Here is a 25,726-nt window from a genome sequence, read left to right on the forward strand (position 1 = left end):
CACAAAATTCAGTGACCTGTGACACTGGTTTTTTCACAAATCAGCTTTAGTTAGGATGAAATCAATCCAACTTCCTGAAGAGGAAATATGGCAGGAATTAACGGAACCTGCAAAAGATCTATTTTGTTCCTTTTGCTGACACTTTCAAGGACATCCTACCTATACTTGCAAAAGAGGAAAGGGAACAAAAAGAGGACATCCATCTCAAGTAAGTTTAGGTTTATAGTTAAATATCACTTTAAGGCGGCTCAGATTATAGTTTAAGTAATGCTTTTCAAAAGGTTGGTGACCAACTGCAGCATCATGAATAATGGCTTTACCTGCTTTAATCTGGAAACAAGCACCAATGCAAAAGGGGGAGAAATTAAAAGACGATATCCAATCTCAACCAGTCAGTGAAGGGCTCAAATTTATGCCCGCTTAACTCCGTCCATTCTTACTTTCTCATTCGTTCAGGCCAATGCATAGAGCCATAAATGATAGGGGGATAGGGGGACTCATTCATACAATCTCAAAGAAGGGTATTTCTGAGGCAATAAATTTATAGGACATTACGGTCCATAATTACGCTCCCATATAATCATACAATGCCCTAGATCATATTCAGGCAGATGACTCCAATAAGCTACTCGTCGTCAAGAACACTCTGGCGCCTTTTAATCTGAGAAATAACAGGATATAAATCAATTTACAAGAAGATGAAAAGACAGAAAAAGAAAGAGCAACAACATTAAAGAGGAGAAAAAACAAATTACTACTTACTGTTACTTTGGTTTCTTTAGTTGTTTGAGTGTTGATTTGTTCAAGCAGTGATATTAGCCTCTCCTCAGATACCTATGTAAAAGCAAGTTAAATTCAATGCTTATCTACCATGTGTCATTTGCACAAATTTCCCTCGGACAATTAGAGAGACACATATGGAGATTTATATAAAAAAGAATCAGAAATTAATAGTATATAGCAAGAAACTACCTTCTCAGCAATCTGACCCATTTGAGCAGCCCTCAATATTACATCCTCAACTCCTCTGGCCTTGTCAGGTTTTACCAGTGCAATTCGAGCAACTGCGAATAGGAGTAAAGGCAGCATGATTTGGACAATGGACATAAAAATTAATAGAAACTACTAAAATCATATGCAAGCCATCACATATTCAAGTTTCCTCCATTTTCCATTCTCACCATAAAGTTCCTTTCCCATACTTGATATCCGTCTAGCTATATGCATTCACAGAAGCTAATCTAAACAAATATTCTCATCCACTATAAAATTAAAATCATTTGACAGAGTGAATTTTGATACTACATGAAGGAGCAAACCTATGCCAAGGTAACAAGATATAAGGGGTTCCATCATAATTCCACTTACGTCTCGCCCGTGCTTCAGGTGTCAAAATCTGAGTAAGCATCAATTGTCTCTGTTCCTCTGCATCCCTAAAACAATTCCCCTAGGTCAGATCCAGACAAGCACTATGCAGCAACTTCTAAAATATCAACATCAGCAGTCAAGTACTTGGACAAAAATTAGCAGTTAAACTAGACCAGAAAAAAGAGATTCACCTTTTAGCTTCCTCCTGGGCTTTCTGCTGTTCAGAACTTTGACGACTACCCTGCAACATCCATCCAGTACTATAAGCCAAAGAAGAAAACAAAAGGAGAGGGAAAAGAATGAACCAGTTAATACCATGCCGCGTTGAGCCATTAGCTCCTGCATTCTCCTTTGCCGGATGGCTTCCAACTCCGGGTCAGCCTAGAAAACAACTGATTAGTAAATTAAACCAAAAGCAGGGGTATTATATCTTGATCGTCACTAGAATGAACTATACTAATCCAAATAACGTTCAAGAGCGCAATACTCGTAACATCCTCAAGTTCCCTTAACATCAACATCTTTTGGTGAGACAAATTTACTGTTACAAACAAGCACAGTATAATCTTCTTCTTTAGGTTGCCTAACTTGCCTTGCCCAATACAGCACATGCCGGGCTACACTACCAATCAGTCAATCAAGCTAGTTTCTTGACATTTCTTATCAGCAGAAACAATCTACGAACACCCACCTCAGAACATTCTACCACATCTTCCTGATTATGCGTACATCATTTAGATGACAATACAAGAATCTCAGATAACCCACAAATATCTTTTTTTTTTTTTTTTGGTTGTCTTGGCACATGTATCTGTACTCAACATTCAGATCAAGCAAGCTACACATGCTATCTGCAAAAAGGCCAAACGAGGAGCCAAGATACAGGTCTGAAGCGAATTGTTAACCTCGAAGCATAAGCTATACATTCTAATTCTCTTCCAACTTTTTTACCTGGGATAATTTGGCTTGGCTTGCAAACCAAAATTTAACATCAGAACCAAGAAACTCAGCAAGATTGACAGAAAGCGAGTCTCAAAGCCCCCAATCACACAAACCAGACAAATCAAGAAAAACCCAGGATCAGCTGCTACAGATATTTAAAGCATTTGAAGGTAAAACGGAAGGAAAAGCAGATGTATGGCGAGTTTCAGCAAAAACATAACTCATTCAAGAAAATCAATACAGAAAATACCCCCATAACAATAACATAGAGCTAGTCACGAGAGCAGAATAGAATCTCCGTCACAAAACAATGCATAAAGTTCAGCCGACAACCGAAACGGGAACGGAGGAAGATCGCTTACCATTTGTTTCTGCAGATTTCAGCTTCAGTCAGTGCTAAAAAGAGCTATTCCAATAAAATGAGAATTATTTCTCTGTTAGTATTCAATCGCTCTTGCGTCCGAATTACGCGGTGGATCTTGGATGTATATCTTTAAACTTTATTCTCACCCGGTCTGGTGGCGGGTCTTCTCCTGTACATTTATCTCCAATTCCCTTCAATTCGTCGCTTATTCGTCAATTTTTGCGGCCTCTTATAATCGTAATTGTTGATCTATAGCATCAGGTGTTTTATAAATCGGAGCACAAGAACACTTTTTTGTATATATAAGACACAATTTGCCCCTTACAATAACGCGACACCTATCCTCGTTAACAATGAATACCACTTGCACCTTTAATATGTCGCGTTTTCAATTCAAAACACGTCTCTGGAGGATGACCGTTCGATGAGGAGTTAAAATATGGGCTGTGCAATCAAAGCCGGGTTCAAATTGGGGGAAAATTAAAAGCGCCCTAGCTCGATGCTTCGTCATTTGAAGGCTGATTAGGACACTACTATAATTGGGGATTTTTGTCTGGAGCCACTTCCAAAAATGGACAATTGAGAGCGCGCCTGCCTGGAATGGATGTTGAGCTGTGGTTTCTTTTGTGTCCTTGTGAAGAAGACGAACTGCCAATAAGGAGAGAGCAGAGACGATTTACAGCTTTATTTATCTACAATTCTTAATTGTAATCTCAGCTTTATGATTTAGGATTTTTGTTTCCATTTCATGGAAAAGCAAGCATATATGAAATTAGACTTCAGTTTTCTTCTTCCCAACTCTCTGTTTTCCTTCTTCCTCCCATCTCCTTCTTGTTAGTTAATTAAATTTCTGCAAACTTTCAATCATACCATTATATTTGGCCTCCGAGCCATTCAATCCTTGGACCTAAAATCGTCAATTTCCCTTCAATCCTTGGATCTTGGTTGTTGTATATCTTTAAACTTTATTCTCACCCGGTCTAGTGGCAGGTCTTCTCCTGCAACTTTATCTCCAATTCCCTTCAATTCGTCACGAAATCGTCAATTTCTGCGGCCTCTTATAATCGTAACCGTTGATCTATAGCATCAGGTGTTTTATAAATTGGAGCATAAGAACACTTTTTTGTGTATATAAGATACAATTTGCCCCTTACTATAGGCTAGATAATAATATAACGCGACACCTATCCCTCTTTAACAATGACCACCACTTACACCTTTAATACAATGACTTTCCGTTAATACCCTTTCTTTTTCTAATTTTCCTTTTTTCTCTTCATATCACTTTTTGTTTTATTTAATTATTTTTAAAGTTTTCCGAAGCAGTTTTCCCAAAAGAGAAAGGCAGGCTACAATTTTATGAACAAAAAATGGCAGCCAATATCAAGAAATATCAACGACACAACAACATTCATTCTTGAATCTGGAAAGACACGGTTTCAGCTACACGCTCTCGACAACATGCAAACACAAAAGATTGCTGATTATTACTAACCAGAAGCAACCACTCTGTTTGTACACTATCCATGTTGCACAGTTAGTAAGTACAGAAACGTCTACAACTGTGATCAGTCACTTATTAGCAGGTGTTATCCTCAGAAGATTGTGGAGATTCAGTCCGTTAATCTTGGCAGCAAGTATGAAATCATTCTCAGTTAGTCCACCTACAACATGAACAGAATTACGTCAACAGATTGAAGTATTTGAAGGAGCTGCCAAATGACGGACTTGTCAAATCATGAACATCTGTACGGTGGAGAAATGGGCACAACAGGTAAGAATAATATGATGTGTCCAAGACTTACCTACTGCATGAGTCCATATATCAATCTTTACATTGTTCCATCCGACAAGATGAAGATCCGGGTGATGACCTATATTAACACAAAAACATATGCAGATCATAAGAGTTAGGGGAAGATCAAACTCTTACACAGAAGTTGTCAAAGAACATATCAGATCAACATTGAACATTCAAAGCACGGAAAAGGAGTTGCTCTAAGCATGGATGGCAGTTTTTGCATGAGCAAATATGGTTGCTTGTGAGGCTACAAAGTGCACTAGAGCAACATCATCACATGATGGGCCAAAAAGATGCCTTACACATGGAAATCTTCTCTACATCCACCCCTCTTCAATCGTCAATCAAAGTTATGGCCCCCAAGCAATCCAGCAGCCACCAGGGAGAAGTGTAAAGGTTGTCAAATGGAAGACCAATGCTTAAGAATGTTTTTCTAATTAATTGGGGAAGAAGGAAAATTCGAAAATATGAGATCGTTCAAATCTGTTTAAATACTCTCGACATAGGTGGTCAGGAGTGTTAGTTTCCCAAGTACATATATATCAAGTTACGGACACCAGGAAGGGTCAGCAATGTACTCTAAGATACCAACAAAAGAAATTCAATAATGGGGAACCATATAAAAGTTTATTTGCCAACCCTAACAACTGAAAATAACTAAAGAAACAAAAGAAGAAATAGAACGGATGCATATGCCTCAGACACAAAACAATATAAAGTTGCATGATGCCACATTCAGCACAGGTCAAACTCAGAAGTTGAAAGAGAAGAAACTTTCCACATGCATAGGAAACCAAAAAACATACATGAGATAAGTAGATGAACTATACCTTCTGCTTCAGCGACATCAGCTACAAGCTTAAGAAACTCCATTCCTTTCACAAAAGTCTTGACTTTCCATGACCGATGCAGCTTCTGGACACCACCTTCATTCATCAGATTCCATCCAGGAACCTGAATCACAAAATACCAATTAAAGTTTCCAATTAGCAAAAGCAAAGTATTAAATATTAAAAAATCTTCATGCCCGTTGGATCAAAATGTTGGCTGCATCCTCAGTCATAGGCCTCAGATCTTTGGAGCTGCATGGCACACACTTCTTCATTGACAAATCTGGCATAAAGAGAAAACAACTAATATCAGTGAATGATTGATGTACAAACACAAACTCAAAGGCAATAGAGTTATTCCAAATTCTTTCCCAAAATGTAAGGAAATCCATCACTTTCAGAACTCCTAATAGAAAATTAAGATAATCTTTGGCATCGGTCAACAGTAGAGGAGGCTCAAGCTAAGTAATTGAAGCTTCAATAACAGATTCATTTTGTCAAGCTAACATACTGTCAATTAATTCCCATAATAAAGTTGTATTGTCAACTTATCACTATTGTAGAAACTACTAATAATAATAGTTCATTCTAGAAACTACTAATGATAATAGTTCCAGCACGACCACTAACCTTGGCCAGTACAATAAGCCCTAATCCCATTAAGAGTGCTAAACTTTGACGAGCTTCCTTCATGGCTCTGAGGTTTATCAGCCACACGAATACTTGAGCTGTACGCAGATACAAATTTTCCAGACAATGCAGTCATATATTCATATAACCTCGATAGGACAGAATCTAGTGTTGAAGGAACAGCTGCCACTACGATATCCTAACAGTACTAGTGGTCTGACTCGAGTAAATTTCTGAACTCATATTCTCGGTACCCGTTAAGACGACTACGGAACAGATATCCCATGCTACATACTCTTTGACATGAATACAATAAAGCTAATACGTTGAATCACAGGTCGGAACTCCAAGTCATTACACTCTAATTACATCTGAATTTATTTATTTCTTCAATTAAATTGCTTGAACAATAGACAGTGAATACTTTTATAAGAATTTCAAGAGAAAAATCGACATCAAAGAACTGTACCGTCCATGGTCTGCCCAGACTCTCCGCGAGACCGGTGTCAATAGAATCTGAAAATCAATCACAAAAACTCAGCATAGAAGAGAGAGAGAGAGAGAGGGAGAGAGAGTAGATGGTCACAGACACGGGCGTTGGCAGAGAGAGCGGAAAGGCGGGATGGAAGCGTCATTTTGCGAGCAGCGTATACAATGACATGTTTATTAACGCCGACTGAAGCGGTGAATAATGGGCCGAGCCTCGATTAGTACATTATGGGCCTGATGGCCTCAAAGACAGTTTGATGTGGGCTTTTTGAGAATAGGCCTAGAAGGTGACTCTGGTTTCTTTTCTTGCAACAACCACGACTTATATGTAATGATTTTAACAAAGCTTTGTTACTCTTATTAGCGATTCATGACAGAGTTGAACTGAAATCGGAGAAGTCCTCAGTGTCCGAAAGGCGAGCGTTCCGCGATCTCCGCCATAGCCGTAATCTTCTCCGTCCAACATGGTAATCTCCTTCTCCTTCAGGCACAGTCAACGATTGATATACGCTTATAATTGTATTCTTGGTTTTACGCTCTACTGTGATTCTAGCCTCAGGCATACTGTTGCTTCAGTAGTAACAGCTTCAGTTGTTGATCTGTTCAGAATATACTCTAGGGTTGTAAGGTTTTAAGATTTTTTCACCAATCATAGCTAAGAAATCAATTATTGACACAGCTAGAACATCAATCAGTCAACACGGGCTTCATGTCCTGATTGTATTATTTTACTAAGTTTTGTGTTATATTTTTGCCAGGATTTATGCCCTTCTGTAAAGAACATTCTTCTTCTTGATTCAGAAGGGAAACGCATAGCTGTCAAGTACTATTCTGATGACTGGCCTACCAATAGTGCAAAGGAAGCTTTTGAGAAGGCTGTATTTACCAAGACTCAAAAGACAAATGCCCGTACAGAAGGTGCTCTATGACTTTGGAATTCTTTTGCATAGTTTCTCTAGCAAATATGGAAGCATTAGAATTGCTATTAGTAATAGTTCTTCCAAAATTAGTTGGAACATGATTTTAATTTATGTTACTTCATTTGGGTATGCTTCTTTTGTGCGACTTTTTAGTTGCAGCTGACTGTTTAATCTTAAGTGAAACAGCTTTTTCCCCTTGGAAACAACAAGCAGCTGGGTCGCAGTTACACTGTCTCTGTCTCTAAAGAGTAGTGCTGAATATACATGCTTTTAGGTGTAATTAAGTCTATGCCTGACGCTCTCTTCCAGCTGGTTAACTCATGCTATTCTCAAAGTTATCTTCCAGCTTGCGAGTAAATGAATTATAACCAAATGTAACTTATATCCGGTTTTTAATTGCCCTGTTTGTTTCTGTTCCTCCTGTACTTCTTTAGGTTGAGATGGTGCCTCTCTCATCTTAACTTTGGAATCAGCTTTACCTTGCTAACCTTTTGTTACCTATCTACAGTAGAGATAGCTATGTTTGAGAGCAACATTGTCGTCTACAAGTTTGTACAAGATCTGCACTTTTACGTTACTGGGGGTGAAGATGAAAATGAAGTCTTTTTAGCCACTGTTCTTCAGGGATTCTTTGATGCTGTCGATATTCTACTTAGGTAGTCACAATCAATTTTATCCTATTTGCATCTGGTGATGTTTGCTTCTTTCCATACTATATAGAACTCTCTTTCATCTTTCTAGCTGGTTGCTCCAGGGGCAATGTCGATAAGAAGGAGGCACTTGAAAATCTGGATCTCATTCTATTGTGCATTGATGGAATTGTTGATGGAGGGTAGGGATCTGTTTATCTTACTCTGCAGCTTCCTTGTTATTTAGTAACTAAAGAAAAAAAAAAATTGTGGAACTACTGTTTTCTGATGTCTAAAAAGAAGCAAGGGAAGGATAAGGAAGAATCTCTAGTGTATGTGAAATATTTCTGCATAATTCTCTTATCTCGTTGTATTCTTACCATGATTCCTCGTTTGATGTATAGAATTGTTCTTGAAGGCGATGCAAATAGCATTGCTAGTAAAGTTGCAAGTCACAGTATAGATTCTGGAGCACCTTTTTCTGAGCAGGTGTGTGGCTTCCTCGTCCTAAAGCTTCATATCAATTGCTGGGTAATTTATATTCTGTGCTAACCATGATCGCAATTTGCCTTCTACAGACAATAAGTCAAGCACTGGCGACTGCTCGCGAACATCTTACTAGATCTCTTCTCAAGTAACAGTATGTTAGACACACCTACAAATGAAGAAATAGAAGAAAGAGAAAGCAAAATTTTGTTTTATCGTTTCTTGAGTGCACAGTCAGTGAGCTTCATCTTTATATGGATTCTTGACACTGTTGCGGTAGAATTTGATACTCAATGTAGCTTTCTTTAAATGTAGCGGATTTGTATTTTATATATTCAGATTTTTTGACATGGTGAGTTGCTGAGACCGAAATTTCTTGTGAGCATCTTTGCTGGGGCACCTGCCTCTTCTATTCTCGTAGGACAAGGTCAAATTCAAAGGGGACCGTGGTCTAATCTTGATCCATCTGATGGAAAGGGCTGTATAACCTGACTCGGGGCAAAATTCGAATATCCTAGGTAGAGAGTTAAAGAAAAATCACCCCATTAGTTTTTGGCGAGATGTTTCTTGAAATCTACTCGAAGCGGTAGCTATGCACCCGGACAATAACTACATGGTGCCTTCCACCCGAGAAGTGACAGAACGATTATCTGCCCATGGATGAAATGACACTCGATTTAGCAGCAGAATAATTTCCCATGCTAAGGTGAACCTTACGGTATAAAGTTGGTCTACTGGTTCATCACCTCGTTGCTTTAAGTGAAAACATTATCTGAAAAGAATTTATCATCCAGCTGGAAAACCAAGTCAGATTCATTCACAAGCTCCAATTATTTGAAATCACCGTACTCATTGGCGTTCCAAAAATACTTTGACTACCTTTAAGTACAAAAAATCTTAAACCCCAGTAGCAAAGTGATTTGTTAGGCCCGACTACGGAATAACACTGTCCAGGCATCAGACTGAAAATGGAACACTCCAATTACCAGAAACACACATCTAAGCGTCTGCGGTGGGGCACAATATCTGGCACTCCATCATAAACCAAAATCTGTTCCTAGATGCACAATATAGTGGTACAGTGACTCGGTTGAGAGCAAGAGTGAAAACAGGGTGAGACAATCAACCTTTTACTTAAGCTAACATAACAAGCTTTCCCTAAGTAAGAGGAATAGATCTAAATTCAGAAGTGCAGTGGAAAAGATAATATGTCCCCCCCCAACACAAATTAGTACCCAAATTCCTAAGTTACATCGACTTATGATAAGAACGTCATACAACCTTGAGGTACACGGCCATGCCCAGTCATCGATTTTGAACATCATAAAATCAAATCAAATTCTGCTGGTATGGCTTGAAAGGAAACTTTCGCATTCATTACAGGCCCCTGAGAAAACAGGACGTCGTTAGTAGCTGTTAGGCCAAATCTGGGACTGCTTTGGCTGCCCTTGTGAGCCCGCAATCGATCCATCTCTTGGGTTTTGCTGCTGGTCGAGCAGGATACCAGTCTGAGAATGGTAGAAATTCGGGTATCCTGGGGACCCATAACTCTGTGACTGTTGCTGACCTTGCCTAAATCCACCTGGTTGCTGATTTTGTCCCTGATAATTGTAATATGTGCTGGCTGGAACCGCTGGCATTGTTCTTGAATTAGGTCCATGCAGCCACATCGCTGAGTTCTCATTCTGAGAAAATGCCAAAAAGATACAAGTCATCATCACAAGCTCACTAAACCCAAAAGGATACCAAAGAATACTGATAGATTAATTTTGTAGGGGTAACCCGAAACAAAGAACTTACCCTCTTTTCATTTTCTTTTGCGGACTGGGGGAGGTTGTTTCTAAAATCAATTTCAAGGGTGGAAAAACGAAGGAACATACCTGTTGAAGTGAGAGCAACTGACTACTGTCCTTGTACTGAGAACTCAAAACATCATCATAGCTTAAAGTTGTTCCAGAAGGGGCAGCAGGGGGATTCATCGGGTAATTTCCAGCGATCGTGGCAGTACTACCAAAAGCACCATATCCAGATGCAACAGCAGCAGACTGAGGTAAACTACTTACAGAAACACTACTTTTATACTGAGGGAGTACCGCTGCCAGGGATTGATGGTATGTGCTGCTACCTGCGAACGACTGCTGAAAGGCAGAAGGCATGTATGTATAGCTCTGAGGCAAGAAAGGGTAGCCAATCATGTTCGCAAACGGTCCCAACGGAAGGGTGGGCTGAGAATATGGATGAACAGCAAGGTGCTGAGGCAGAGGAGGTCCAGTAGCAACACTGGTTCCAGAAAGGGTCTGTGGAGCAGGCTGCGTGGATGAGAAACCCGCAGTCTTCAAGGCCTGAAGCATCAAATCACAATCAGTTACCCAACTAGGGGGAGTACGTCAGATTTTAGTTCATAGTGAGAGCTAATCTGTCATGCCCAGCTAGTAGCTGTCTTCAGCAAAAATGACTATTTTAGATCTACATTTTTTCGGTTTCTTGGATCTATATCAATAAGTTTGGTGTAGACACAATGAAGACCATGCAAGACAAGTGGATGGTGATTGCTAAGGTAGAGGTTGGGGCTATTGGCAAGTAAAGTTAGCAATGTTGTATAAATATTGTTGTACTATAATTTTACTCATTTATGAAGATTACATTTTTCCAAAAAAAAAAAAAAAAAAACAATGTTGTATAAATATTTCTTCTTACTTCTCATGACACAGCAGGAAATGAACTGTGCTCCCTGATTCCTTGTAAATTATTATATAATGACTGAATCTATTTATTGTAGGTTTAAAAAAGCAACACAGAAAGTTAATTTGCAGAAAATAATCTAAACCATGTGGGACTAAAGCAGTCCCTAGCAAGTGATAAACGATAAGAACAGTTCCCTTATTGCACTTGGTTTATATGCGAACCTCTGACATAGAATTTGCTGAAACGCCGATGGAGGAGACAGAGTTTGCATATTTGGTAGACATCGATTGCGTCGCAGGAAATGGTGAATACTGAAGCTCAGATTCTCTAGTTGGGTGAACATTTGAGGTCAGCAGAGCACTCGGTAGCGAATTTGTATATGAATGCTGCTAATAATCATCAAAAAGTGAGAAATCCAATGAAAAACCAGCGCTGTAACTTATTCAAAAATAGTACGCATCATAGCAATATATTCACATAGTCAAAACTCAAAAGTTAGAAGATCAGATTACCAAAATAAGACATTTTGAATATAAGATGATCGGTGATAGCCATTAACTAAAAAAGAACAGGAATAGAGGACACCAGTGATTATTACCAAAATGTAACCAGTGATCCACAACAATGAGAGCTAATGCAGGGATGAGAAAGCATATATCAAGGAATTACCCCACCCACAAAATACCCCCTTATTATTTTCATCCTCCCACAGGATAATCTTCTAACAAGTTCGGGAATCACAAATAAAAGGAACTCCCACATTGTAAAGACAATCTTAGTCATTCCATGAATAAATAACTGAAAGTCAGAGCTGCAGCTGAAAAGAGTAGCACAGTTTAAGTGCATAATATGAGACCTGTGCAACTAATATCTATAATTAGTAATAACACAAAGAAACATATTCAGGTTGCAGAAATTTCAGTGAGAGTAACAGCATGTAGAGCTGACCGGGTTCAAAAACTAACAAACCTGTTGAAATCCTAATGTGCAGAACCAAATTCATAATGCTGGTTATCAAGAAATATCAGCAAATAACAACACCAAACAAGATAAACTCTTTGCAACACATAATTCTATATGTTTTCCTACCTAAAAAAGCCATTTATTAGTTCCCAAAGTTATAAGATAACAATTTCCTCTTCAGTTGTTAAATACTAAAGATAAGAAGATTGCATTGTTTGCATTCTCAAAACCCCCGATGCAACAACGCAAGGCAATAAAGATCCTCAATTTTCCGAAAGAAAATCTTAGAACTTTCAACTCCACTAAACACATGAATTCAATGTATTCCAAAGTCTTGGATATCAAATCCAATTCTTAATTCTGAACAAAGGGAAGAAAATATTTTACCATAGCGTTCGAAAATGGAGCAAGATTTTGCATCTGCGAACTTGTCTGATTGAACGCGGCATTTAAATGTTGGGCATCATCAAAGGTATAACCAGGATTTGAAGAAGGAAAAGGATATTGATTTTCATGAGCCACTTCAGCACTCTCAGGTTTCAACTCTTCTGGCTGTGTGGCAGAAGATGCATCATAATTCCCCGCACTTCCACCACCAGTTCCACGGAACAAACTACTGTCAGGTGCATTTTTAAGAGGATCATCGACATAATATTCAGAATGTCTGCAACAAGAGTGGAATAGATCTTTTAATTTGGAAATCAAGAGGACAAGAACAAGACTACCAAATTCTGAAATATTACTAGTTCCTATACCTAGTGTCAGGACGCCCAACTGATGAAATATCAGCATTGCTATGTGCCTCTTCCAAGTTAGGTTTCAAAGGAACAGATGTCACAGTCCCAGCAGAATATGCAGCACTCATGCCAGATCCAAAACTCCCAAAGCTCAAGTGAGAGCAGTCTGCTGTTTGGACTTGCAAATGATCTGGAATTACCACAGAAGGTGCATTCCCCTCCAATGGGAAACCTCTATGATCCTCTTGTACACTTAGTTGTTGCAAGTTTCTGGTAAGTGATGACACTGGAGCACTAACTTCTTCATCTGCAAAGTCATAACAGACTCGAAAGTCAAGCAGCCACCTAAATAAATTCAAAACCAAGATCCATTGAACTATAGAATGCAATATAAAACCACCATTCCATAAGATATTAGAGTATTAATTCATATACTTCTTGCCAGCCTCAGTTAAATTAACGTCTAAACATCAATTTTCGATATTTCAAGTAAGAACGACATTGGAGAAAGTACCCTAAGTAGCTAGTTATGACCACATAGAAATCTACAGACATTTTCATTTTTCTTTTGGTTATCTGTAACTATTCTGGTGTAACTGTCACATATATTATAAGCAGCCCCTGAATATCAACATCAGAAGACAGGATATCTACCTAAACTGTCCAAAAATTTACGGAATGTTATACTAAATATTCCATGAAAAATAAATTGTAAAAACACGCACCTTCCTGACGCTCGAAATCATGAGCTTCAGACTGATAAGGGCCCATGTCTTTATACAAATCATTCTCAAATAAAGATGCACCTCTTGAATCATCCTCTGGAATATTCCTACTGGATATAGAAACAGATCCCACATCATTTAATTCTGTACTTGCGATGTTATCATCTTCTTTTTCTTGAACCTCTTCTGCCTCAGAGTGGCGATTGGTACTGTCAAAAGATACATCCGATGCATCTGGGTGCGTCTCAGAATCAATAGTATACTCTGAGACGGAAATAACATTCCTAGCAAGTGGCTTCTCTATGGAAGGCCAGTCATCATTGGCGGGAACATGCTGAATTGAAGACATTTCTGACTGATGAACCTTGGGAGGATCCTGGACATTGTGACGGGAAGCATTTTGGGAACTCGATGCTTTGTTATGTGGTCTGCCCATCCTCACAATGTCAGCCATGGATACCTGACCAGGGAGAGCGCCCCAGGCAGACTGATGACCAGATGCTGGCTGTACAACAGATGGCATACCATCAGACGTCTCCAACAAAAATCCTTTACTTTCAGCTGAGGCACCATCGCTGCAACATATCATGCAGGAAAAGGTCATAAAGAACAGCAAACAGCCGGCTCGGAGGAAATTTAGAACCTCATGCTCACTCTAAAAACTCGACCGTCACTCAAGGATCTATAATTCAGGTTTCAGTATGGTGCAAGAGAATCTATAACATATTTTACTTTCAATCAGGATTGGCAGCAACCTTTCTGCAGAGGGCTGAGTGGGCTCAATTGAGACTCCATTAGATTGAAAAGTCCTATTAATTACTGATGATCTTTTTTATCATCTTGACCCCACTAAAAATCTTAAAAAGCAGGCTATGGGGTTCAAAAAATAAGAAACAAGAAGCTATATATTAAAGAAATAAATATTTCCTTAAAACTACATAAGCCAACTCAATGAGTTCCGCCCTTAAAACACACTTATAATGGAACTCAGAGAAAACATACTGAAAGCTGATCCTTGTAAATTGCAGAACACAGAATAAACGTAATGAGCAAATACATCCGGGTCCCTTATCAAATAAAATAAAGTAGCGAACAAGAAAATTTGAATACCAATTAAAAGTATGTGATGCATGGTCCATGTAATGTACAGTGGACCTGCAAGTATCTGACCTTATCTGTTTGTATTTGATGAGAAATAAATAGTTGACAAATTACACAGAAAAATTATAAAAGCTAAAAATGTTACATGATTAATAGAAATAGTCCTCGACAAAGATCCAAGGATACTAATGAACGTGAAGTACAGAAATTTAAGATTCAATTACTGCAATGAGTTCAAACAGAACAAACCTGAGGCCTGGAGGCCCTCGGCTTCTATTATTTCCTGTCATACCAGGTGCTGACGATAAAGAACTTGCATGAGTTGATCCATTTTCCTTCTTATACGCTGACTTCCCATGCAATGGAGACTCTGATAATGGAAGAGGGGTTAGGATGTCTACATTAGTCCACAACTATTTTTATGATTGATCAGTTCTAGTAAATACTGAAGCCAAATATACCAGAAGAGCTATATGGTGAAAAAGTAGAACGGCTAGGACGTCGATCTGCACCGCTCTTGCCACCTCGATTAGAACTATTATTAGCACCGCGAGACCTAGAGTCAGAGTTATCTTTACCCTGAGAAATTTTAATCGGAATGAAAAATGTGTTACAGCTAGTTTCATAAATTTAAATTGCAGGATTCTCAAAGTTTTAGCATTAGCATTCCAAATAAAACAAAGTAAAGATGCCGATAAGGGGAAGGAGCAAAGAAAAGAAATAAAACTTAATCATGGCGCAAGACCACAGGCCAATCCAACCTATCCATAGGCTCAGAAAAAACACCTTGTTTCACTGAAAAAGTTTTCTTTGCATACTGCTATCAAATAGAACCTAGAGTGAAATTATGCACTGATGACAATCACAAACCTCCTTTTTCTTTTCTCGTTTGCTCTTCACCTCACGGAAAGGATCTAAACAATTGTAAACCACATGTCAGACATAAGTTCAAATAAATAAAAACAGTATAATGATGACTGGCCTACAGCATTAAGTCTCCTACTACAACTAGCCACAAGCAAGCAAATAGGAGCATACAGCACAAACTCACTGTAAGTCAGAGCAGTTAGAAGTTAAAAAGACCAAAAGAAGTCCTCGTTTGTGCTAATATCAAGGAAATTATCCAACGGAGTGTAAACCAGGTAGCAAAAATAATAAAAAGATGTCCACACCATGACACCACATTTAACATCATTTGCCTTCCAAAACTTAAGAGCACAAGACACCGTGCAAATAGAAAGACTACCTATACATCGAGACATACAAACAAGTGATATGTAGAATGCATATTAGCAGCATCCAAAATTAACTCTGATTGAATCCACCAACCGACATAGCATGACCTAAAAAAGGATCTGCTTACATAATGGCTAACAAGCAGATAAACAGCTTGCTTCAGCAAACAGAATATATTCCATCAAAACTTTTTCTCTTATGAGAGGGAAATATACATTTTCACTAGCCATCTATAGATAGCAACAAGCAACTCAAGTCAGCACAATCTAAGTGGAAAAAGGGTACCAAACTCATACAGAAAAGAAACATCACAATCATGCGGCGAATTTAACCCACAGCCAAGAAAGACAAATAAGAACGCTGAAACTTCAGCTAGTGTTCTTTAGAAAATCAAATATGCGTGAGCAAAGATTTCTACAATTCTTCATCTCCCCCTCAAAAGAAAAGGAAAACGAGACATTCTAGGCAAACAACTTAATATTCCAGTTTCAGATGTGTCCTTACTGGTGTCTTTCAGAAACGGAAACGCAAAACACCAAGTTTCTTCTTTGCAAACAAAGGCATGCATACAAGTACAATGCATACCAGGAAATCTTCTTAGACTCAGCAAATGGAAAGAAATGATAACTAAAATAAAATAAATTATAAACCAAAAAGAAAAAAAAATAGGGTTCTTGAGCAAAAACCTTGAGAGAGTAGACGATTCACGGCCTCGTTAGGGTCCATATTACACTCTTTAAGAGTAGCATAGATCTCTGCCTCGGAACAGTTAACTATCTCCTTCAAGCTCTGCACCACCTTCCACGACCCCGCAGGAATGGGCTGTACCGCCCCCCCCCCCCATTCCCGCCGCCGCTCCCCCTGCTTGTGCTCATCCTTCCCCGGAACAGATCTAATCTTGCAAAGCCAGGCTTTGCCTTATCTCTCTTCAATCACTCACTTTTCCTTTCACTTTCTCCTATAAATTATATATGATAGTATGAAATTAAAAAAAAACACTCACAAAAAAGCGAACACAGTGAGTTCCGACGAGCTTTGGTCTGTATATTTTGTACTTTGTTACGGTTGACGGAGAATCCGCAGCGGAGAGGAGATTTATCAGAAGTTTCGGAAACCCTTCCCTCCCTCCCTCCCTCTCTCTCTCTGTGCGTGCGGTGTGTTAAGTTTCTTTTGGTTTTGTTTTTCTGTTTTTCTTTTTTGTTAGTTGGGGTTTCATAAATACAGTCGACACGGGAAAAGCTTTTGCTTTTATTATTGGCACTTGTGAAATTACCTGCCCATAACTTACTCTTCACTCTTCAGCTTTGCTCACTCCTATTTTTAGGTTTTGTCCCCTTTTCTCTACTTTACTTCAACCCACTTTCCTTATAATGATTACGTATAATAGTAATTTTATATAATTACATATAATAAAATTATCTATTATATATAATTACATATTTGGAACACTGTAATATCAATGTTATCTTGACAATTATACTTTATGAGGTAATATATCCCACTTAGAAAATGAGATATACTATCCCACAAATCAAGAGAGGGTTTAAGTGTAAAAGCCCATTTCTTTAAAGGGATAATTATACTCCCCTCACTTGAAATTCAATATAATTAAACATAGACCATTTGTGGTTTGAAAAATTCCATCTAGTATTCTTGAAGTTTGCTTCCGTCTAACAAATAAGTTCCTCCATTAATAAAAATTTATTGATTTACTGATATTAAAATAAATCTGAAAAAGAAAACCATATCCACCATCGATTGAATTATTACTGACTTGTAGCAAGTCACATAATTCTTTTATGACCAAATTACATTCACACGTCTTAACGCGTTAATACACGTGAGAAGATATATCTTCACCTTTATAAAGATAATTTAGTTCGAAAAAGATTATGTGACATGTAATAAATCAGTTAATGATAAATATAGGGGTGGAAAAATAATCAAACTATTAGATATTCAATTAAAATCGATCGAAAAACTCATCTAAACTCAATTTGTTAAATTTAAAAAACCAAAATTGAAAAAAAAATTTGTTCGGTAAACTTTTGAACTCGACTCGAACTCGATTCAATTAATGCAAAAATAGTAAAATACTTAAAAATATCAAATTACTCGAGCTCGACTATAGTTTGATCCAATTAAAACTCGTTTGAGCTCGACTAGAATAATAATCAAATAAAATTCACACATAATTTTTGGAGCTCAACAATAACTCAAACAAACTTGAATAATAATGTATTCAGCTCAACTCGAATCACTTACACCCCTAGGTAAATATTAATTTTTATTTAAATTTTTTATTAATATCAGCAAATTTAATAAATTTTTACTGACAAGAAAATTTATTTATTAGATAAAATCAAACTTAAAAATATTAGATATAGCAATTACATCAAATTGGAAGTATAATTATCCATTCTTTAAATGGCGACTCCGCCTATTTAATTTCAACATTTTAAATTAACAAAATTCGGACACGGCTTTCCATAAAGCGGTAAGTTCCTATTCCAGAATCCAAGCTCGCTGGGTCGAGGCCATGAGATCTGGATTGGGCTCAAATTCTGGTACATGAGATGTAACAACATGGGCCATTCTACTCAATCTGCAATGACTCGTGTATGTCACGTGGACAAGTCTGCACTGCGACTTCTTTCCTAGATTCCACCTCCTCGCACGCCCCCAACCACGCTGTTCCTTCTTCTAGTTTTGGCGCATAATTCAATATTTGCGGCGCCTGCGGGAACAGGGAGCTCTTGATCCTACACCAAAATAAGGAATTGTTGGAAAATGAGATTAAGAAGATGGGTTTCGGGTCTCCTTTCATTCATCAATGACAGCGCTGTGCAGCAGTTAGTGTGTGTTGTGTGTTTTTTCTTGAGCAGGGAAGGATGAAGGGCAGCCTTCTTTGCCTTTACTCGGCTTCTAGGCGTTAAGAATTTTCTTCCACTTAATCTCGTACAGAAAACAGATGGAAGTAGTGAAAGTTGTAGCGGAGGGTTTTAACTTTATTTGCAATCTTCAATTCTGGAGAATGTCAGTGTTGTGGACTCTTTCTCTCGTATTTTCCTATTTAAAGTTGTTCTCCTATGGCTTCCTCTCCCCAAAATCCAATATTTACTCTCGTCGTTCACCGAAACACTCCACTTTTGCGAATACGGCTGTGACCAGACCTGTCTGCATAATAACTGGGGTATGATATTTGTCATTGCCGCTTTTTTTTATCTTTATCTCGCTCTCTCTTTGATGAATAATTGTCGTTGGTTATATGAGAGAGATTATGGATGCGTATAAATTGGTTCGAGCTCGCTTGTTGTTAATAGGTTCCTGCATTGGCATGTGCTCATGTGTTTTGCCGGTTAATGATTTGCAGGCGACATCTGGTTTGGGTGCTGCAGCTGCATATGCTCTTTTGGAGGAGGGTTTTTATGTTGTTCTTGGTATCCTGTATTTCTCTTGCCCTTGCGAGAAATTCTACTAAGATGCATATTGAAAATGACAACTCGTGTGGTTTTTCAAGTTGGGTTTTTGATTCTATCTATTATTAGTTCAAGTTTGGATGCACGTGGCTGAAAGATGTTCAAAGAAAAAATAATTTTGGCTCAAAATCTTGTTACCTTAGCTTGTTTTCTCAATTGTTGAAACCGAAATTTGGACTGTCCCTGTGATGAAACTTATTTTGCACGGATGGAGTGGAATGATGATAAGGATATGGATAGTATTAAAACTTGATTGATTATGTATTCAGCATAAGCATGACTAATTCTGTGAGAATAAATCAAACTCACAGGTATTTGCTCACGAAATGCTTTGTAGTCTCAATTATAACATAATACAAATCTCTTTTGCTGGTTTGCGGTGAGCTGAATTCACTTTCTTCTCATACTTGCAGTTGGAAGATCATCTGAACGCTTGTCAAAGGTGTGGTACATGTTTTTGCTTATCAATAATAAACTTGCAGGCTTTATGGTGTTCATTTGTCAACCAATCTGTGCTTCAGGTTATATCTGATCTCAAGAGTCAAAACCAGGATGCTTGTCTGAAAGGTTTTGAGGTCAATTTAGCTTCATTCGAGTCAATCCTTGAGTTCAAACAGTCACTTCAGCAGTGGCTACAGGATTCAAACTTACATTCTTCAGTTCAACTCCTGATAAATAATGCTGGGATCTTGGCTACATCACGTAGATTGACTTCTGAAGGATACGATGAGTTATTATTCTTAATTGGTTTCTCTGCACCTAATACAAATGTAATTTTGTAATATGATTGTCTCATACATATTCACACTGAAATGAGTTAAGAATGAAGAAATTAAAAAACGTCAAAGTTGAGATTTTTTTTTCCTTGTGAAATTGTTCTTTTGGAGTCTGATTAGCAACATTGGCAGCTGATGGATTAATCACCATAACTGAACTTTCTGTCTTCTTCTGTTGACCAGATTTTTTTAATTTAATGATGTAGGTCTTACTTTGTAGAATCTTTTTTGATATGTTAAAATGCTTCATATTCACAAACTTCTTTGTGCTAAATGCTGGATTTTCATGCTTCTGAAGAAAAGAAAATGTGTGTTAACTAGGATTTCTCAATTTTGGCAGGATGCTGGCTACTAATTATATTGGTGCATTTTGTGTGACCAAAGTTTTACTCCCCCTTTTGGAAAACAGCCCTGTTCCCTCTCGTGTGGTCAATGTCACATCATTTACTCATTGGAATGGTAAGATCTAACTGCCTCTGATCTGCACTGTTATGATTTATATTTCACCGGCTCACATATCTAACACAAGTCTTTTTTTGTTTCTCTTATTCTCCTCTTTTTGTTTTGTGTTTTATGTTTCCTGCTTCAGTTTGTTGCATGCAGGCTGGCAGAGAAACTGTCTCTGGGAAGAGTTTTATGAAATCAAAATGCTACCCCTATGCGCATATTTATGAGTATTCTAAATGTAAGCATGGTATCTCAGAGAAGTCTAAAACTAAAGACTTCCAATTTCATTGCTAACAAGGAATCATCTTTGACAGTATGCCTGCTACTCTTTTCATATGAGCTTCACCGAAAAATTAACCTGACAACGAAATCTCATCATCTCTCTGTTGTGTAAGTGTTTATTCTGTTTGCTTCAGCATTACAAGTATTCAACATAAAACTGTTAATAAGATTTTTTCCTGTTCAATATTAGAATAATGGGTATGTTTTAGTTGAAATTTGTTGGTTATGCTCGGTTTATCCTTGAAATGATTGGGGGAGTCTTCCTAGTTGTTGATATTGCAAACATGGCTTATGCGCATGCCTACCATGAAAATACTGACCATGTGAAAAATCTAGCTACATTTATCAGCGGAGAAATCCAAGCATATTGAGAAATTTTACATTTTGTAATGTAATTGTGGAATTCTCAGGCTTTTTTTCAATGTACTTGTGGAAGTAGGTAGAGTAAAGTAATCAATTAACCAAGAAGCTTCCATCTTCTGCACCTTAAGTTTGCTGTGAGCTTTTTCCTAGTACAGGAATTGGACTTTACATCTCTGGTATGCTTTTGGTAATTTTTCTGATTGATTTTGTCTTGGCCTTTTTGAAATTTAAGTGCCGCAGATCCTGGAGCAGTGAAAACCAATATCATGCGAGAAATTCCATCATGTGTTTCGCAGATGGCTTTCATAGTGTTGAAATTTTTGGGTCTTCTTCAGTCTTCTAAAACTGGTGTGTGCTCTATTCTTGATGCGGCACTTGCCCCTCCAGTAAGTACTGATATTTACTGATATTCACTGCGCAAAATATCATTTGGACTTTTTAAGATTTTTTTTTGTGACAATTGTTATATAATGTACTTCCATCAAGATGTAAAATCATTGCATCGGTCCTGTCTGTGTATCCCTATAGATGATAATATTTAACTTTGGTGAATCGTACATTATGCTTAAAGTGGGACCCTAATTTTTAATTATATTACCACTTATAAATGAAGAACGACATGTAGATTTTGGCAGAATTTTCTTTTTATTTCATCAAGCAATCAACTAAATTCTTAGCATTATTAAGTAGAATAGATTAAAAAAAATGGCCAGCTGAGGCTTGCCTGAAGGCTTTATGATTTTGGCATCAAGCTTGTGCTGCTGGATTCTGCAGTTTACTTGAAGTTGAAGTTATAAGCATAATTATTCCAAATCATTGTTTTATTTCAGGGAGTATCAGGAGTATACTTTTTTGGAGGAAATGGTAGAAGTCTGAACTCTTCTCCGCTTTCTTATGATGCCGATCTTGCTAAGGAACTTTGGGTTACTTCCTGCAATTTGTTCCAAGAATCGCAGCTGGCTTCCTGACTGGGCGAGTGTGTATGATTGAATAGGCTAAATCATTAGTTAGTATGAGAGTTTTCTCCTGTGCAGTGGCAACGACCATTAATCACTTTTTATAGGATGAAACTGTTTTCGCAGTCAGTCAAAGAAACCAAATGATATAGCCAGATTTTACTCCAAAGATGTAGAGTTGGTAATAATAAAGCATTAATTGTAGCATGTTGTCTATGCATTATCTTGTATACTTTGGCAGATAAAGTAAGCAAGCTGATTTTCTTGGTATCCCTTGATTCTTTATCTGTTTTTGGGTTTTATAGTCTTCTCTCAAATTCTTTCCTGGTGTTTATTGCTGATGAGAAAAGCATTTCCTAGTTTTTCTGTGATCGTGAAGAAAATGTTCTTAATGTTTGGATTTGTGTTTTGAGTGTTTTGTTGTGTTTTGGAGATAGAAAGAGAAAAATAGAGATAAGTTAGTGTGTGTTGGAGATAGATAGTATGTTTGGATTTGTATTTTGAAGTAGTTTAACGTATTTTAAAATAAGTGGTGTAGGTTTGATGTTGGATTTGGGAAACAAAAATCACTGTTCATTGTCAAATCATATCTCTTTTTATATATAAATATGTATGTTTATAAATATTGTATGTTTAATGTTGTATTTTTGGGAGACAAAAATCACTATTTATTATCAAATAATGTCTCTGTTATATTATATATAAGTATATATATATAGAAAGTTGAAAAATAAAAAAACACACAAATAAGGTATAAAAATACAAAAATAAACATTGAGCAAAAACATGAATCAAAACATAGTAGTTAGTTCTCAATGCGATTCTGAATAAGCCGCAACTGTTTTACTGTCACCAGTTTTCTGAAAGTTTAACCACAAATAGTAGTATCTAGTTTGCACCTCAAGATAGAGTTCCCAATAGGCATATTAGGACAGTTGAAACCTTTTAGTTAATGACCATAAGATGTGTACTAAGAATAAAATCTCTTTTGTTCTATCTGTGGAAACAGTGGAAAGAGGATTAGAAAAGCGAAAAAGAGGATGCCATAACATCACCATCAACTAGATTCCTATATAATTAAGAATAAATAAAACTAGATTTACACCTGAAGCAGATGCCTCTTGCCTTTTCCTCTTCAAACAATTTTCTTCCCTATTTGGGGCACGGCCTCTTGCTTGAAGTTTCCTACAAACCAATGCCTCCTTCCTTAAGTTTTCTTATATTCCCCAACACACTGATCTCTCTTAAATTCTCTCTTCAATCCAAGAAAGTCATGATTCTTCACACTTTATATATAACGAACCGAAGCAGATGGTGGTAGCTTCTTCATTCAGACACCACAATTCCTGCTTCTCCCAGCTGAAGTAGAAACCTCAGTGTTGAATTTGCTGAAGTAATCGCATTATGGCTGCTAGAATACTTCAGCAAACACTCATTTCTCTCCTCTGTGTTTTCTATATCTCAGGTAATTTCCACTTTACCAAGCATTCCATTGAAATACTCCATGGATAACTAAACACCTCTCTGTTTCAACTACAGGCATAAGCAGTGCAGGAAAAGTATCCTCAGGAGCCATCACTGAGAGCCAAAGACTGGCCTATCAAGACAATGAAGTTTTTTCATCTTCAACGATTACTACCCAGAAAGATGTAGTTCCTGTTGTCAATCCAACAACACCAGGCACAACTCCTATAGTAAATCCACCAGCAACAACCACCAGTCTAACCACAACTGCTCCTGCATCATCCGGTGGCTCGTGGTGCATTGCCAGTCCCACTGCCTCACAGACCGCTCTCCAGGTAGCTCTTGACTATGCGTGTGGCTATGGAGGAGCAGACTGTTCGGCCATACAGCCGAATGCAGTTTGCTCTGAACCAAATACAGTTCGAGACCACGCCTCTTATGCTTTCAACAACTACTACCACAAGAACCCCATTCCGACAAGCTGTGTTTTTGGAGGAACGGCTCAGCTTACAAACACGGACCCAAGTAAGATACCGGTCTCTGAGTTTGTTTCGTTAAAGTAACACCAGTCCGTTGGAGTTCATTTAGGTTGCACTTGCTCCTAAGCCCTCAGGACAAAGACAACCTTAGACCTTCGTCTTACAATTAACGTGGCTCTTAAATCTCTATCACTTTTGTTCAGGTCATGGGAGCTGTCGTTATGCATCATCAACCAGCACTCCCACGACAACACCTACAACAATGCCCACAACTCCAACACCCACAACCCCAATGCCCACAACCCCAACGCCCACAACCCCAACGCCACCAAGGTAATATTACTGCCTACTTCAACTTAATTACTAACTGCATCAACAGAGTAACTGAAATAGTTTGAAATTTTTTCTCTGCAGCACGATTACACCCATCATCCCCTACACGCCTTTAGGAGGAAATGGCGTTGGACATGAACCAACAGACAACGATTATGCCACTGAACCCAGTTCAGCAGAGATGACATCAAGCAACCTGCTTCTGCTCATCATTATGAACTGCCTAATGCTGTTTCTTGCCATGGCTAGTTGTATCTAAACAAGTGGAAATCAAACTAGATTATTGTTTCCCAATTGATATAGCAATTGCTCGTCAGCTTCCAAGATATGCAAAATTTTGAGGTAGAAGATGTCAAGGCCTTAAAACGTTTTGATCTTCTCGTTGTTTGCTTTAAGATCGAGTAGGAGGGTGGTCAACAAGCTTTTGATTTCTGAAGTTAATAAGCAGTTCCGGACAAGATTACTTCTTGTAGTGTAATCCCAGTGAAGAGATGTGTAAAATATTCAGGAAGCAAGCAGTGATCAGAAGATTAATAAACCACTTTACTACATCCATCATTAGAAATCTATACCATGCCTATTCCATGGTACAGCACATTATCATGCAATTGTTGGCATAGGAGATTCAACCTTCTAATTTTAGGATAATTATATTTACACCCCTAATTTATTGTATGTTTACACAAATTATCGATATTTTTTGAAAAGTTACACATGTACCCATTACAAATATTGACATCATTTACACAAATTATTTGTATTTTTTGAAAAAATACACATACATTTCTAAAAATAAAAATGCCAACATCATTACATAACATACTCACACACACATATATATATATATATAATTGATGACTTATGTAATTATACAGAAAATAAAAGTGGTTTGTGCAAATACATGATAGGTCAATTCCTTAATTTTAATAATCTGCAAATTATCAGAAAATCATCGGAAAGTTAACTCACCAGGAGAGTCAATTTCACTAAATCAAGTTTGGTCAATAATATTTGTAGTTGTCATCTTATCATGGTGGAGGTGTGTTATAATGTGTTATCGATATAGTTGACGTGTATGTTTAAAATATTAAAATATAAACCAATAAATATATCTTGACTCTTTTTTATTAATACATTAAAAATAAAATTAAAATAATAGATGGAAAGAGAAAAAGAAGTATTTACCATTTTATTTTCCACATGGGTTTTATAGCTCATTTCTGATATGAAGGGCCGGGCCG

At 37.6% G+C, this 25,726-nt stretch overlaps 6 protein-coding genes across 11 annotated transcripts; 3 read left to right on the forward strand and 3 right to left on the reverse strand.

The window, feature by feature from the left end:
• Positions 360-2,937, reverse strand: LOC105167316 (DNA-binding protein DDB_G0278111). Its single transcript, XM_011086976.2, has 7 exons — positions 2,673-2,937; positions 1,684-1,749; positions 1,560-1,609; positions 1,369-1,433; positions 973-1,064; positions 763-834; positions 360-661 (listed from the first exon to the last, which is right to left on the reverse strand). Exons 1-7 carry the CDS (start codon positions 2,673-2,675, stop codon positions 626-628), a joined length of 384 nt encoding a protein of 127 aa, XP_011085278.1. The 5' UTR covers positions 2,676-2,937; the 3' UTR covers positions 360-625.
• On the reverse strand, positions 4,058-6,609 carry LOC105167315 (putative pterin-4-alpha-carbinolamine dehydratase). The gene is made up of 7 exons (XM_011086975.2): positions 6,526-6,609; positions 6,405-6,451; positions 5,936-6,033; positions 5,503-5,588; positions 5,306-5,429; positions 4,480-4,548; positions 4,058-4,338 (listed from the first exon to the last, which is right to left on the reverse strand). Exons 1-7 carry the CDS (start codon positions 6,568-6,570, stop codon positions 4,247-4,249), a joined length of 561 nt encoding a protein of 186 aa, XP_011085277.1. The 5' UTR covers positions 6,571-6,609; the 3' UTR covers positions 4,058-4,246.
• LOC105167317 (coatomer subunit zeta-1-like) lies at positions 6,734-8,831 on the forward strand. Of its 2 annotated transcripts, none has more exons than XM_011086978.2 (6): positions 6,734-6,891; positions 7,183-7,342; positions 7,853-8,000; positions 8,099-8,176; positions 8,378-8,462; positions 8,552-8,831. In XM_011086978.2, exons 1-6 carry the CDS (start codon positions 6,889-6,891, stop codon positions 8,609-8,611), a joined length of 534 nt encoding a protein of 177 aa, XP_011085280.1. In that variant the 5' UTR covers positions 6,734-6,888; the 3' UTR covers positions 8,612-8,831. The 2 variants fall into 2 exon arrangements, with proteins under 2 accessions (XP_011085280.1, XP_020551267.1); XM_020695608.1 differs by having other exon boundaries at positions 7,856-8,000.
• Positions 9,500-17,047, reverse strand: LOC105167549. Of its 3 annotated transcripts, none has more exons than XM_020695604.1 (10): positions 16,593-17,047; positions 15,541-15,584; positions 15,132-15,249; positions 14,920-15,040; positions 13,570-14,144; positions 12,863-13,151; positions 12,495-12,771; positions 11,366-11,533; positions 10,340-10,801; positions 9,500-10,144 (listed from the first exon to the last, which is right to left on the reverse strand). In XM_020695604.1, exons 1-10 carry the CDS (start codon positions 16,630-16,632, stop codon positions 9,866-9,868), a joined length of 2,373 nt encoding a protein of 790 aa, XP_020551263.1. In that variant the 5' UTR covers positions 16,633-17,047; the 3' UTR covers positions 9,500-9,865. The 3 variants fall into 3 exon arrangements, with proteins under 3 accessions (XP_020551263.1, XP_020551264.1, XP_020551265.1); XM_020695605.1 differs by having other exon boundaries at positions 11,366-11,530; positions 16,593-17,046; XM_020695606.1 differs by lacking the exon at positions 15,541-15,584.
• LOC105167318 (dehydrogenase/reductase SDR family member on chromosome X-like) lies at positions 18,414-22,479 on the forward strand. Of its 3 annotated transcripts, none has more exons than XM_011086980.2 (9): positions 18,414-19,099; positions 19,280-19,346; positions 19,799-19,827; positions 19,907-20,115; positions 20,502-20,620; positions 20,751-20,846; positions 20,923-20,998; positions 21,494-21,639; positions 22,084-22,222. In XM_011086980.2, the coding sequence occupies exons 1-8, from the start codon at positions 18,878-18,880 to the stop codon at positions 21,594-21,596; spliced, it is 921 nt and encodes a 306-aa protein (XP_011085282.1). In that variant the 5' UTR covers positions 18,414-18,877; the 3' UTR covers positions 21,597-21,639; positions 22,084-22,222. The 3 variants fall into 3 exon arrangements, with proteins under 3 accessions (XP_011085282.1, XP_011085281.1, XP_020551295.1); XM_011086979.2 differs by having other exon boundaries at positions 18,421-19,099; positions 21,486-21,639; positions 22,084-22,479; XM_020695636.1 differs by lacking the exon at positions 18,414-19,099 and having other exon boundaries at positions 19,298-19,425; positions 21,486-21,639; positions 22,084-22,479.
• On the forward strand, positions 23,229-25,142 carry LOC105167550 (PLASMODESMATA CALLOSE-BINDING PROTEIN 3-like). Its single transcript, XM_011087322.2, has 4 exons — positions 23,229-23,674; positions 23,749-24,198; positions 24,356-24,485; positions 24,567-25,142. Exons 1-4 carry the CDS (start codon positions 23,614-23,616, stop codon positions 24,742-24,744), a joined length of 819 nt encoding a protein of 272 aa, XP_011085624.1. The 5' UTR covers positions 23,229-23,613; the 3' UTR covers positions 24,745-25,142.

Source organism: Sesamum indicum, linkage group LG8 (genome assembly GCF_000512975.1).
Source record: "Sesamum indicum cultivar Zhongzhi No. 13 linkage group LG8, S_indicum_v1.0, whole genome shotgun sequence".
In the NCBI taxonomy this organism is placed as follows: Eukaryota; Viridiplantae; Streptophyta; class Magnoliopsida; order Lamiales; family Pedaliaceae; genus Sesamum; species Sesamum indicum.

What these genes read in the sequence shown, in the direction of transcription:
- LOC105167549 (XM_020695604.1), bottom strand. Translation starts at nt 16,632, where the DNA reads ATGGACCCTAACGAGGCCGTGAATCGTCTACTCTCTCAAG. An exon ending in GTTGGGCGTCCTGACACTAG is followed by an intron (nt 12,772 to 12,862) that starts GTATAGGAACTA and finishes CTCTTGTTGCAG; the next exon opens with ACATTCTGAATATTATGTCG. An exon ending in CTCCATTTTCGAACGCTATG is followed by an intron (nt 11,534 to 12,494) that starts GTAAAATATTTT and finishes GATGATTATTAG; the next exon opens with CAGCATTCATATACAAATTC.
- LOC105167550 (XM_011087322.2), top strand. Translation starts at nt 23,614, where the DNA reads ATGGCTGCTAGAATACTTCAGCAAACACTCATTTCTCTCCTCTGTGTT. An exon ending in CTGTGTTTTCTATATCTCAG is followed by an intron (nt 23,675 to 23,748) that starts GTAATTTCCACT and finishes TTTCAACTACAG; the next exon opens with GCATAAGCAGTGCAGGAAAA. An exon ending in GCTTACAAACACGGACCCAA is followed by an intron (nt 24,199 to 24,355) that starts GTAAGATACCGG and finishes ACTTTTGTTCAG; the next exon opens with GTCATGGGAGCTGTCGTTAT.
- LOC105167315 (XM_011086975.2), bottom strand. Translation starts at nt 6,570, where the DNA reads ATGACGCTTCCATCCCGCCTTTCCGCTCTCTCTGCCAACGCCCGT. An exon ending in GTCTGGGCAGACCATGGACG is followed by an intron (nt 6,034 to 6,404) that starts GTACAGTTCTTT and finishes ATCTGCGTACAG; the next exon opens with CTCAAGTATTCGTGTGGCTG. An exon ending in TATATGGACTCATGCAGTAG is followed by an intron (nt 4,339 to 4,479) that starts GTAAGTCTTGGA and finishes TTCATGTTGTAG; the next exon opens with GTGGACTAACTGAGAATGAT.
- LOC105167317 (XM_011086978.2), top strand. An exon ending in GCTGTCGATATTCTACTTAG is followed by an intron (nt 8,001 to 8,098) that starts GTAGTCACAATC and finishes TGGTTGCTCCAG; the next exon opens with GGGCAATGTCGATAAGAAGG. An exon ending in GATGGAATTGTTGATGGAGG is followed by an intron (nt 8,177 to 8,377) that starts GTAGGGATCTGT and finishes TTTGATGTATAG; the next exon opens with AATTGTTCTTGAAGGCGATG.
- LOC105167318 (XM_011086979.2), top strand. Translation starts at nt 18,878, where the DNA reads ATGGAAGTAGTGAAAGTTGTAGCGGAGGGTTTTAACTTTATTTGCAAT. An exon ending in CATCTGAACGCTTGTCAAAG is followed by an intron (nt 19,828 to 19,906) that starts GTGTGGTACATG and finishes TCTGTGCTTCAG; the next exon opens with GTTATATCTGATCTCAAGAG. An exon ending in TCTCATCATCTCTCTGTTGT is followed by an intron (nt 20,999 to 21,485) that starts GTAAGTGTTTAT and finishes TTGAAATTTAAG; the next exon opens with TGCCGCAGATCCTGGAGCAG.
- LOC105167316 (XM_011086976.2), bottom strand. An exon ending in TGGGTCAGATTGCTGAGAAG is followed by an intron (nt 835 to 972) that starts GTAGTTTCTTGC and finishes GCTTTTACATAG; the next exon opens with GTATCTGAGGAGAGGCTAAT. An exon ending in CTAAAGAAACCAAAGTAACA is followed by an intron (nt 662 to 762) that starts GTAAGTAGTAAT and finishes GTTATTTCTCAG; the next exon opens with ATTAAAAGGCGCCAGAGTGT.